The sequence below is a fragment of the Chelonia mydas genome, chromosome 3 (assembly GCF_015237465.2).
Source record: "Chelonia mydas isolate rCheMyd1 chromosome 3, rCheMyd1.pri.v2, whole genome shotgun sequence".
NCBI classification, from domain to species: Eukaryota; Metazoa; Chordata; order Testudines; family Cheloniidae; genus Chelonia; species Chelonia mydas.
The window spans coordinates 151901819-151915072 of NC_057851.1; the positions used below are offsets into that span (position 1 = coordinate 151901819).

Sequence of the window (13254 nt, forward strand, 5' to 3'; positions counted from 1 at the left end):
TTTTAGGTCTGTAATCGAGTGACCAGAGAGATTGAAGTGTTCTCCGACTGGTTTTTGAATGTTATAAATCTTGACGTCTGATTTGTGTCCATTTATTCTTTTAGGTAGAGACTGTCCAGTTTGATCAATGTACATGGCAGAGGGGCATTGCTGGCACATGATGGCATATATCACATTGGTAGATGTGCAGGTGAACGAGCCTCTGATGGTGTGGCTGATGTGATTAGGCCCTATGATGGTGTCCCCTGAACAGATATGTGGACACAGTTGGCAACGGGCTTTGTTGCAATGATAGGTTCCTGGGTTAGTGGTTCTGTTGTGTGGTGTGTGGTTGCTGGTGAGTATTTGCTTCAGGTTGGGGGGCTGTCTGTAAGCAAGGACTGGCCTGTCTCGCAAGATCTGTGAAAGTGATAGGTCGTCCTTCAGGATAGGTTGTAGATCCTTGATGATGCATTGGAGAGGTTTTAGTTGGGGGCTGAAGGTGATGGCTAGGGGCGTTCTGTTATTTTTTTTGTTGGGCCTGTCCTGTAGTAGGTTACTTCTGGGTACTCTTCTGGCTCTGTCAATCTGTTTCTTCACTTCAGCAGGTGAGTACTGTACTTGTAAGAACGCTTGATAGAGATCTTGTAGGTGTTTGTCTCTGTCTGAGGGGTTGGAGCAAATGCGGTTGTATCATAGAGCTTGGCTGTAGACAATGGATCATGTGGTGTGGTCTGGATGAAAGCTGGAGGCATGTAGGTAGGAATAGCTGTCAGTAAGTTTCCGGTATAGGGTGGTGTTTATGTGACTATCACTTATTAGCATTGTAGTGTCCAGGAAGTGGATCTCTTGTGTGGACTGGTCCAGGCTGAGGTTGATGGTGGGATGGAAATTGTTGAAATCATGGTGGAATTCCTCAAGGGCTTCTTTTCCATGGGTCCAGATGATGAAGATGACATCAATGTAGCGCAAGTAGAGTAGGGGCATTAGGGGACGAGAGCTGAGGAAGCGTTATTCTAAGTCAGCCATAAAAACGTTGGCATACTGTGGTGCCATGCGGGTACTCATCGCAGTGCCGCTGATTTGAAGGTATACATTGTCTCCAAATGTGAAATAGTTATGGGTGAGGACAAAGTCACAAAGTTCAGCCACCAGGTTTGCCGTGACATTATCGGGGATACTGTTCCTGATGGCTTGTAGTCCATCTTTGTGTGGAATGTTGGTGTAGAGGGCTTTTACATCCACAGTGGCAAGGATGGTGTTTTTTGGAAGATCACTGGTGGATTGTAGTTTCCTCAGGAAGTCAGTGGCGTCTCGAAGGTAGCTGGGAGTGCTGGTAGCGTAGGGCCTGAGGAGGGAGTCTTCATAGCCAGACAATCCTGCTGTCAGGGTGCCAGTGCCTGAGATGATAGGGCATCCAGGATTTCCAGGTTTATGGATCTTGGGTAGCAGATAGAATACCCCAGGTCGGGGTTCCAGGGGTGTGTCTGTGCGGATTTGTTCTTGTGCTTTTTCAGGGAGTTTCTTGAGCAAATGCTGGAGTTTCTTTTGGTAACCCTCAGTGGGATCAGAGGGTAACGGCTTGTAGAAAGTGGTGTTGGAGAGCTGCCTAGCAGCCTCTTGTTCATATTCTGACCTATTCATGATGACGACAGCACCTCCTTTGTCAGCCTTTTTGATTATGATGTCAGAGTTGTTTCTGAGGCTGTGGATGGCATTGTGTTCTGCACGGCTGAGGTTATGGGGCAAGTGATGCTGCTTTTCCACAATTTCAGCCCGTGCATGTCAGCGGAAGCACTCTATGTAGAAGTCCAGTCTGTTGTTTTGACATTCAGGAGCAGTCCACCCAGAATCCTTCTTTTTGTAGTCTTGGTAGGAAGCTCTCTGTGGGTTAGTATGCTGTTCAGAGGTGTGTTGGAAATATTCCTTGAGTCGATGTTTTTTCCATAAGAAGATGCTGAGTCAATGAAATTGAAAAGTTCCTCCCAGGAAATGTAACGATTTCATCAACATTTAGGAATTATCAAAACGTTTCATTTCAACTTTGTTTTGATTATATATGATATAAAAGTCCAAATGATAAATTGAAAAGGGAATTTTCGGAATATTTCGTTTCTCTAAAAATTCTGAAATTTCTGCTTTTCGTCATGATTCAGGACTAAATAAAATTTGAAAATCTCGGAATTTCTCAGAGGACAAGAATTATATTTTTGACCAGCTCAATCAGTATATTCAAACAAACAGTGGCAGATCTAAAACATGGCTATGGCTTAATGAAATAGCATCAGTGACAGACTCCACAGTTCTTTGAGGGTGCTTTAATCCTTGCAAGGAGTACTGGAAATCACACGAGATCATGAAGGGGTCTGGGTAAGGTCAGACAAGCCCCCAGATCTATGCAGGGTTTTATCCAAACTTCGCACTCTTCTGTCCCTTGTTTTTCATGACCTCTTACATATACCATAAGTGAGGATTCAGAAAATTTGGTCTGCTACTATAAAAATAACCCTTTAAAATGAACACTGTTGCACTAAGAGGCCCTTCTGTGCTAAAAAGATCAGATTATGATTCTCCTACCTGCCGATAAGATCCTGGCAAGTTTTTTCTGCCAGTACAGTTGTGGGAGCCATTCCTCCATAGGTCAGCTTAATCTCCTGGACTCGGTTGCTACCTTCATGAAACAGGACTCTCATTCCACAGGTCACTATAGCAATGTCATCCTCCCGACGGGAAGCCTGCTTGAAGGCTGAGAAATACTCACGCTAGAGGAAAGCAAAGAATTTGTTCTCAACCTGGGTCACAAGCAAGGGCAGAAGAATGTGGACAGCCGAGTAATCTATCCCTGTGACAAGGATACCCAACAGAATCCCAGATGGAGAGCTGACTTTGCATTCTGAATGAGGAATCATGCTTCAGACAAGACCATTTTTCACATGATTCAAAGCTGGGTGTTAGGCCAGCTAAGAAAGGTCCAGTCCATCAGGTGCACAAAGTCACTCATTCTTCCTGGGAAGGTTTGAAAACTGTTGGGGACTATTCTTTTGATCCTGTCCTCTCTCTTCTCTAGCTTTGGGAAAGAAATGAATGACTATGGATTTTCACACTACAGCTATATGAGTAACTGATTTTTTGGTTCACTGGCCAAACCAAAAAATATTTTTAAAAAATTGTTTGAATTTTTTGGCAAACCAGTAAGTTGAAAAAATGTGTGTCCAAACAAAATGTTTCATGCAGAACTAAACATTTCATTTTGTTTTTGAGGATTTTCACCTTTTAAAAGCATGAAGTAAAAGTAAAACAGATTTCTAAATGAGTCATTTCTATTCAAAACAATCAAACCATTTCAACAGAAAATGTCAAAATGAAATGCTTTGAGTTTTTGGTGAAATTTTTAAACTATTTTTTGAGCAAAACAATTTGGCAATTTCAACATGAATTCACGAAATGTTTGGGTCACCACCTCTGCATTTTTTCGAGAAAAAATGTTCCAGAGGGAAAAGGTTCATCCAGCTCTATTTCCCTCTCTCAACAATTCCATCATTTTTTCATGTTAATTAAATACAGGCCTGATTTTAAAAAAAAAATAGATCCAAATAACACACATCTGGGGAGTCCTTGAAATTTTAACTCAAAGACAGAACTAAATTTCACACCAGCTCTAAAATGGGTCAGACTAAGAGCATGGATCCAAACACCTCCTAACTTGTTCGTTCAGTTTGTTCTCCGGCGGGGTTTTATCTCATCTAGTTTATGTCTCCAGGAATGGGGATTCCAACATTCCTTTTACTTTTAAAAAAAATCTCAGGCAGTTCTCTTCAGCAGATCCTAGTATCTGGCATGGACTCCCTGTATCTCTCCAACTTATTGGCTCTTTGCCTCATTCCAAAATATTCCTCTTCTTTTCTCTCTTGCTTCTACCGCTTAATTTCTGTCTACTCCTTATAACTAACTGCTCAAAGCTTTTCACCATACAAGCCAAATTTTCAGCGACACTCCATTAATGAATTTACAAAAACTGCAGGTGGATCAAAGTGTGCACTCAAAAGCCAACACGAATTTGTGTAAAACTGGCAATTATATGTGCAATTGCTGAATTGCTGAGCTAAATGCAGATTAAGGGAAATCAGCTAAACATCTGGGGCCAGAACCTAAGGCTATGTCTACCCTATCACTTATGTTGGCAAAAGTTATATCACTCAGGGGTGTGAATATTACACACACACACACACACACACACGAGTGACATAAATTACACTGGCACATGGGCTAGTGTGCACAGCACTATGGCAGTGGGAGAGCTTCTACTGCTGCTTGTTGTGGGTGGATTTATTATGCCATCGGGAGAGCTCTCTCCAATCAGCATAGAGTGGCTACACGAGAGATCTTACAGAGGCACAGCTGCCTCAGTACAGCTGCGCCATAGTAAGCTCTCTAGTGTAGACATACCTTAGTTAGTGTAAATCAGTATAGCTCCAGGGGCACAAGGGAACCCAATCCCTGCTTGACTGGGACTGCTGATGTGTGGCTACAACTTACTCCTAACTAAAAGGTCAGCATGCAGCTAAACTTGTCCAAACTGCACACAGAGGATGGCATTTGATGGAATAAGGGAGTCGATGGGCAAGGGGTTTGTGACTTTGTTCTGCCCAGTGCAGACGACCTTGCTGAGCACTTGACTCACATCCATGCTGGAGCATAACAACCACCTCGCATTCCTGCTGTGCACCATGAGTGCACTAGCAGGAACCTTTTCTTTTTCAGAATATTTTCTTCAGGGCACAAATAGCTGCCACATTCAACGCACACCAGTTCACCTGCAACTAATGATGCTCAATGTGTACAAATAATACCAGCTTCAACTAGCTGATCGGGAGGGCCTTAGGTCATATTGGACCTAGTCTTTCCCTGCCATACAGGGTATGAGAAACTCCCACTGACATTACTGGTATCCTGCAGTAAGCAAAGAATCAGTCCCTTTATGTCACTCTTTTCAGTAGTTTGCTGTAAAGAGTGCTCAGTGATGGTATGTATGCAAGACACTGAGCAGCAGCAAGTTCTGGTCAGTTAATTATCCCCCCAGCAGCAGCAGCCAGAAGTGATCCCTCTATTGTTTCTAATGAGTGCACTCTCTCAAGAGCCTGGTTTTGTACATTGAGAGCTCATTACTGGAAGTGCACAGCTGAAGCTTTCATGTCACATCCTCCATGCATCTTTCCATACACGGCCCTAATTAGTGGGCAGCCAGCAGATAATATGAAAGCAGCATGTCTTGGTGCCCTGCTTGCCAACGCACCTCATTCTGCCAATTTGCTTGTTATGCTAATTAACTAGCAAAGAAGAGGAAATGCAGCCTCTGCCCTCACTTTGCATTTCAATAGAGCTTTCCAGTAATGAAATGACAGTGAGAGGTTGACACTCAGCAAATCTCCTGCAGACTCCATATCTGAGGCTATGCCTTCACTACCCAAAAGGTGCGTTTTTTACAGTGAGATAACTAACACAAGCTAAACAAGGCACCTGCAGCTTACCCCACCATGTACCTACACAAGGTCAACACTATGCTCCCCCAACACACAGCTGACCTTGGCTAGCTATGCTATGGTAAAACTACCATGCCTTGTCTCCACTAAGATTTTACAGTGGGCTAGCTAACTTGCATTAGTCATCTGTCAGTAAAAACACATCTTTTTGACTGCGAGCAGTAAAGACAAAGGGAGAAGGGGTTTTCCCAGTAGCATCAAGAGTTACAGATGCAAATCAAATTACCCTTTTCTTTCCCCTCCCCCAAGTGTCAGATGGCAGCATCCCCAGCTTACATCACATTAACAATGCCAACTCAATGGACAAAGTGTAATAGCCAATGTTCACATTTTCAGGGACATCACTGCCATGTGAACTTCTTCCACCACCCAACACCACCTCCGTCAATCTTCACAAAAGAGGGAGGTCAGTGGAGATGTCCAATAATAACATTACAATTAGAGGACACTAATGTGAGAGATGAAGGAGGGGTTGGTTGTCACCCTTTGAATTTTCTCCTGCTGGGTAAACCCGTTTACATCATGAAGCTGAGGATACAGAGCAAAGCTCAAGATGAAAAGATCCCAAAGTGCAGGTACACAAACTAGAGGGATCAGCATTCACCATCAAAATGCCATCTCCACGGGATAAAACAACAGTGTAACAAAACTACAGCAACACTGAACAACAGTGAAGATTGCTGAACACGGGGCTTGAAATCTCTATTTTGTTATACAGGTGTGACACCAGTGAAATCAACAGAATTACACCAGTATAAAACTGGTGTGACACAATGGAAAATCAGACCCTTCATACTGGCACTGTGCTAAACCAGCCTTTCTTTAACTTGGTTTACCAACTGCCAAAAACTGTGATCCCAGAACACCTTGACTGCCACTTAGAAGAGGGAAAATCCTCCTACCGTATAGATTTGTCCATCCATTGACAAACTTTAGTCTTGCTGAGCTGATCTCCATAAGCCAAAGTTCAGTCAAGAGTTCATGATATGCCAAGAGTTCAAAAGTAGCTTTGGTTTTCAAGGTCAGATGGTGACCATCTAGCATGACCTACAGGTCATGTCAATTAAGAACATAAGAACGGCCATACTGGATCAGATCAAAGGTCCATCTAGCCCTGTATCCCGTCTTCCAACAGTGGCCAATGCCAGGTGCCCCAGAGGGAATGAACAGAGCAGGTAATCATCAAGTGATCCATCCACTGTCTCCCATTCCCAGTTTCTGGCAAACAGAGGCTAGGGACGCCATTGACGGACCTATCCTCCATGAACTTATCTAATTCTTTTTTGAACCCTGTTATAGTCTTGGCCTTCACAACATCCCATCGCAAAGAGTTCCACAGACTAACTGTGCATTGTGTGAAGAAATACTTCCTTTTGTTTGTTTTAAACCTGCTGCCTACTCATTTCATTTGGTGACCCCTAATTCTTGTGTTATGAGAAGGAGTAAATAACACTTCCTTATTTACTTTCTCCACACCAGTCATGATGGTCTTAATGGATATGAAAAAATGTAGGTTCCGAGGAGGACAATTGTATGACTCATCATTGATAATGCTATATAGAGCCTTTTACCTCTGTATAATGACAGGTTTCAGAGTAGCAGCCGTGTTAGTCTGTATCCACAAAAAGAAAAGGAGGACTTGTGGCACCTTAGAGACTAACAAATTTATTTGAGCATAAGCTTTCTGTGAGCATCCGATGAAGTGAGCTGTAGCTCATGAAAGCTTATGCTCAAATAAATTTGTTAGTTTCTAAGGTGCCTCAAGTACTCCTTTTCTTTTTACCTCTGTGTGACTTGTTAAAATTCAGACCAGGCCAGTAGTGAACAGATCTGACCATTGTTCAGTCTAAAGTGAGTTTCATGGCTTCAGTCCAGGTCCCAGCAGAATAAAGTCCACATTGCAAAAACCACCATCCTGATCAGCCCCTCTGTTTACAGTCTCAGCAAACAGGCCAAGGACAGTATGGACACAGAGATTGCACTACCTTCTTATCCCTAGAGACTAACTTTTCAGCGCACACTCAAGAAACATAGATCCACATATAGTTTGACCTCCTGTATAGCATAGCCATAGAACTAACTTCCCCAAAACAATTCCTATAGCTTTTACAAAAGCATCCAATCTTGATTTAAAAATTGTCAGTGATGAAGAATCCACCACAATCCTTGGTAAATTGTTCCAATGGTTAATTACAATAGAACTGCATGGGGAAGTTTGCAGTGCCACCAGCTTCACTGTGATCAATACGGAACTTGAATCTGCAGGAATGTTAAACTAGCACTTTCTGACAGATCTAAACTCACTTGGGAGGAAAAAACGCCCCAAAACACTTAGGTGAAATGTTCTGCTGAACTGATTACTTCCTGTACAAGTTAAATGCCTGCATTTGGTAGGCTCCTCTCTCTGTTTTCAGCTGTGTATTTCTCCATAATGCCCGCTTCCCCATGTCAGCCCTACTCTTGTTATAGAGGAATGGCTCACAACTTCACTGGTCAACCAATCAATGCTCTGGTACTTTACCTCTCCAGTTGTCATCCTGCTCCTTATGGAGATGGAACTGAACCACAACACCCATCACAGTGCAAGCAGAATTGTTTTTGACAATTAACTAGCAGTGAAGAGTCCAAAAAACAGCTGTAGTGGGGAACTGGCTGAGGATAACAAGTCCAGTTTGGGACTTTCTTGGGGAAATACCTTGTTAGACTAGCCAAAACACTGGGTAGAAAAGCCTTTCAGCTTCTCCCACTCACGTCTTTACCCACCTCCTAGAAAATCACCCAGAAAGAAGTAGAGATGTTCATTACATTTAAAATTTATTTTAAAAAATTGTATTGTCAGATAGCTTCAGAGGAAAATATTCTCAACTGTTGCAGTTAAAAATATTCCATTAATTTCCATTGGCTTGTTTTTATCTGATGTGGAACCACCCACATCTCTTGATAGCCTAAAAGGTTAAGTACATGGAGAAGATCTATATGTGTCTGGTGGACAGACACTAGAAGAGACTTAAATAATGTTTGGAGTCCCTCATCTGGTGGCATATTACCATAGCCCAAATGAATACAGAACATTTGTGATCCAGAGGGGGGCAGCCATTCTAAAAATGACCTTCCTTCTAGCTGACCTAATTAAGCACATCTCTGCTGGAATTAAGGGCTAATTAAGCACATCTCTGCTGGAAGTCAGTCTTCAAGGAAAGGTTAGTTTAGATTAGAAGCATTAGACATTCTGGGTCCCCTATAGGGTAACACCAGCTCAGCTTTACACAGCCATTAGACTATTGTTAATTCCAGCATCTCACCTTCCTAGAGTAAGGCATCTCAATGGAGAGTAATATCTCCTTAGGCTTTAGCACTGTCTTTCTGTAACCAGTAAAGAAGTTTTCATCCATCCTTATAGTCCTTCTGCCCTCTGTAGAACAAGTTGAGGAAAGAGAAACAAATGGTTGGGCAAGTATATCAGGCAATAGTCTCCCATCTCATCCAGGTAAAGAATTATTGTCAGGCACATAGAGAGGACTTTGTAGTTACATAAACTAAATTTGATTTGATCTGATCTCAGTTATTTTTCCTCTTAATTTCTAACTCTTTTTAGCCAGATTCTGAACTACTTCCTCAAGTTCAGCTCAGTCCTGACACAGGCACAACTCTCACTGACTTCCATGGGAGCTTTGCCTGCATAAGGACTGAGTTAAACAGGAAATAAAGATTTTGGGATATGTCCCTTTGATCTTAATTCATTCCAAACACCCAAGTGAATCAGTTTCCAACATCCCAATTAGGGATATGCGAATAAATGATTTTTCAGTTTGCTGGCAATTCCAAAACATTGAAAAAAACCATCATCTTTCAAAACACAATTTTTTTTCAAAATCTTCAGCAAGTCAAAAAGCATGTCAAATAATACTAATTAATCATTTTGTTTCAATTTCAATTTCAAGCATTTTTGGAAGGGGTATTAGTGGGATTCCTTTGAACATCTGCCATAACAAAGGCAAAAGGGATTCTTTATTGAGACTGTTGAACATAGATAGGCCTTGTGGTTCTCCCTGGCTCTTTAGCACCCAGAAAGACTAAAACAGAGTCCCTAATGTTACATGCAGGGTTTTTTCCCCTGTGTTCTGGCCTGAACTAAGCAGTCAAGGGAAAGGACTGCTAAACTGGGAGGAGTGGTAGATACGCTGGAGGGGAGGGATAGGATACAGAAGGACCTAGACAAATTGGAGGATTGGGCCAAAAGAAATCTGATGAGGTTCAATAAGGATAAGTGCAGGGTCCTGCACTTAGGATGGAAGAATCCAATGCACCGCTACAGACTAGGGACCGAATGGCTAGGCAGCAGTTCTGTGGAAAAGGACCTAGGGGTGACAGTAGACGAGAAGCTGGATATGAGTCAGCAGTGTGCCCTTGTTGCCAAGAAGGCCAATGGCATTTTGGGATGTATAAGTAGGGGCATAGCGAGCAGATCGAGGGACGTGATCGTTCCCCTCTATTCGACACTGGTGAGGCCTCATCTGGAGTACTGTGTCCAGTTTTGGGCCCCACACTACAAGAAGGATGTGGATAAATTGGAAAGAGTCCAGCGAAGGGCAACAAAAATGATTAGGGGTCTAGAGCACATGACTTATGAGGAGAGGCTGAGGGAGCTGGGATTGTTTAGTCTGCAGAAGAGAAGAATGAGGGGGGATTTGATAGCTGCTTTCAACTACCTGAAAGGGGGTTCCAAAGAGGATGGCTCTAGACTGTTCTCAATGGTAGCAGATGACAGAACGAGGAGTAATGGTCTCAAGTTGCAATGGGGGAGGTTTAGATTGGATATTAGGAAAAACTTTTTCACTAAGAGGGTGGTGAAACACTGGAATGCGTTACCTAGGGAGGTGGTAGAATCTCCTTCCTTACAGGTTTTTAAGGTCAGGCTTGACAAAGCCCTGGCTGGGATGATTTAACTGGGACTTGGTCCTGCTTTGAGCAGGGGGTTGGACTAGATGACCTTCTGGGGTCCCTTCCAACCCTGATATTCTATGATTCTATGATTACCCTATATCCCACACTGCCATTTTGAACTTTGAGTAAACTTACCATTTGATGCCAAAGTCAATTTGCTGCCACATGCCATAAAGACAGGGTTGAGATCGGAAATTGGACTAGCAGTCATTATATTTCCCCCAAGAGCCTGAAATAAAGTAAACCAAATACATGGATTAGAAGACAGCTGGGAAGGTATGGCTAGTGCTACTTCACTATCACTGATTCATATGTAACCCTAAAGCTTATCTAGATTCAGGTTTGTTTAGCTACAGTGACAATCTTAGGGCCTTAATTCAGTTCCAATGAACACGCAAAACCCACAGAGCCAGTATCAATCCTAACCAATCCTAAGGCATTTGACTGAAATGGTTTTCAAGGATGGTCCTTATCTGTACACAAAAAATGCCTCACGCTCTAATCATTCATGATAATGGTTCCAAAATTGAAATATTGGAGCCATGATGAAGGGCCTGATCCTCCAAGGTGCAGAGCACCTCCTGAGAAATGCTCAATGGCTCAGTTCCTACTGGCTGTGCTGGGAACTGAGGGCACTTATAACCTTGCAGAATAACGCCTCGTGTCAGGTTTTTCAGCCTGCTTTAAAAGTGATTTTTCTTATTCAACAGGTCTCTGGCCTCAAAAAAACATAGCCCTCAATAACTTGCAAAGCACAGAGGAGTAGGATCAATAGATGCTCACATTCCCCTAAAAGCAGGGCTTGAACTGCGGTTTGCAGAGGACAGGGAAGATGCACCCTCTAAGCATCAAGGCAGTATCAGCTTCCACACTCAGCACTGAGTAGGATGACCATGTTAGTGTCGCATTGAGGTATGACAGGCCATTCCAACCACCTCTGCCCATCTCTCATCTTCCTTACAGAGTCAAAACACTCTGGGCATAGGTAGACTCAGACTAGGAAAAAGCCACATCAGCTCTGCTTTTCAGCACCCAAAGAGCACCTGGGCCCAGGTACGGCCAGTGTCATTCAGGCAGCCCTGTCGTAACACCACTCCAGAGAAGCCCCTGTTGAGGGCTGCCTTCTGAAGCAGTAGCAGAGACTGTAGAAGACGGAGTCTCTTTTGCTTACAGAAGAATTATGGGGTCAACGCTATGAGGCTTCCTGGTCAGGCTTTTGTTTTAATGACCCTTTGCAGTTGTGGATCCACCATAAATGCTTCTTTGTCAAATGACTCCTCATTTCCAGGCTGCTCTAGAGTTTTCCCATTTGCTTGGTAATAGTAATGAATGCAGCAGATTCCTTCTGCTTTTCCTTGTTGAGCTGCCCATGTCATATAGCAGTGGCTCTCAACCTTTCCAGACTACTGTACCCCTTTCAGGAGTCTGATTTGTCTCACGTATCCCCAAGTTTCACCTCACTTAAAAAGTACTTGCTTACAAAATCAGACATAAAAATACAAAAGTATCACAGCACACTATTGCTGAAACATTGCTTACTTTCTGATTTTACCATATAATTATAAAATAAATCAATTGGAATATAAATACTGTACTTAAATTTCAGTGTATAGTATATTGAGCCGTATAAACAAGTCATTGTCTGTATGAAATTTTAGTTTGTACTGACTTCACTACAGTTTTTTATGTAGCCTGTTGTAAAACTAGGCAAATATCTAGATGAGTTGATGTACCCCTTCGAAGACTTCTGAGTACCCCAGGGGCATGTGTACCCCTTGTTGAGAACCACTGTCATATAGCAACCTAAGACGACACAAGACAAAATAGTCTACAGCCTCCACGGGCCTGCAGTAGAATTTTATTGGAAAAAAATCCACAAGAAAGGGACAAAATGTCTTTCAAATAGGGGCACAATCTCTTTCAGATGTCCCAGCGTAATAAGAGGAGCACGAGGCATGTGATACTGGCAGGGCCAATTACTCAATCTGAGTTTTCTTCATTGAAGTTTCTTGCCCCTCCCTCCCACATTAGCTCACTAGCTTTCCCCCCAGTCACTTACTGCAACGTTTTTGATCTGCGGGCCTGCAAACCACCGCAGCTGTTCTAGAACAGCCCGGAACAATTCCGTTTTGCAGGAAGAAAGTTCAGCCACAGCTTTTTTCAGCACCACTTCTACAAAGCTCAGGGTGCAGGCAGCACCAAAGGTAATACCTACAAGGGGAGACCAGCAGAATTTTTACCAACAGCCAAGGTGTACATCTCCCAGGAAGACAGTTACACCGGGGCACTTGCAGAGGAAGGTGCATGAGGCGCTGTATTGTTGCCATAAAATTTTTTTTTTCGTTCATTCGTTCACTAATATACCATTTTCCGGTTGAAAATGTTCGACCGCTTCTCCTGACCGAACATGCACTAAACCGCAGAGTCCGCCCACAACAGGCACACGCACAAACTGCCCCCACCAATTAGGAACCACCCACAACTATACCAACCACCATGCTTATGCCAGCACTTATTGGGAGACGAAATGCATCTGGGAATTGCTCATTAGCTAAAGAACCTTTCCCTCATAGGTTGCCAGTGTAACACACAGGTTGTTCCTATCTCACAGGGGCCCCTATCTGAGATGAGTCTGGTGGATTTAAATTGCAACTCTCACATAATAAACTGAACACTATGCTTTATATGTGTTGGTACGCTCAACTAAGAGGTGAAGAACTGCATTGGACCATGGATACTGAATTACTTCTAGAGTGTGTCTACACTGCAACGTAAGCCCAGGCCTGAGCCT

At 43.0% G+C, this 13254-nt stretch overlaps 1 protein-coding gene across 6 annotated transcripts in view; it reads right to left on the reverse strand.

Moving 5' to 3' along the window:
* XDH (xanthine dehydrogenase) overlaps positions 1 to 13254 on the reverse strand; it is an 81466-nt gene that overhangs the window by 39712 nt on the left and 28500 nt on the right. For 5 of the 6 annotated variants that reach the window (XM_043543550.1, XM_037895601.2, XM_007071756.4 and 2 more), the window contains 4 exons: positions 12523 to 12674; positions 10599 to 10692; positions 8822 to 8931; positions 2557 to 2741 (listed from right to left, as the gene is read on the reverse strand). In XM_043543550.1, coding sequence (XP_043399485.1) covers positions 2557 to 2741; positions 8822 to 8931; positions 10599 to 10692; positions 12523 to 12674 — 541 coding nt within the window. The remainder of the gene's footprint in view (positions 1 to 2556; positions 2742 to 8821; positions 8932 to 10598; positions 10693 to 12522; positions 12675 to 13254) is intronic. The other variant, XM_037895604.2, reaches the window with a different exon arrangement.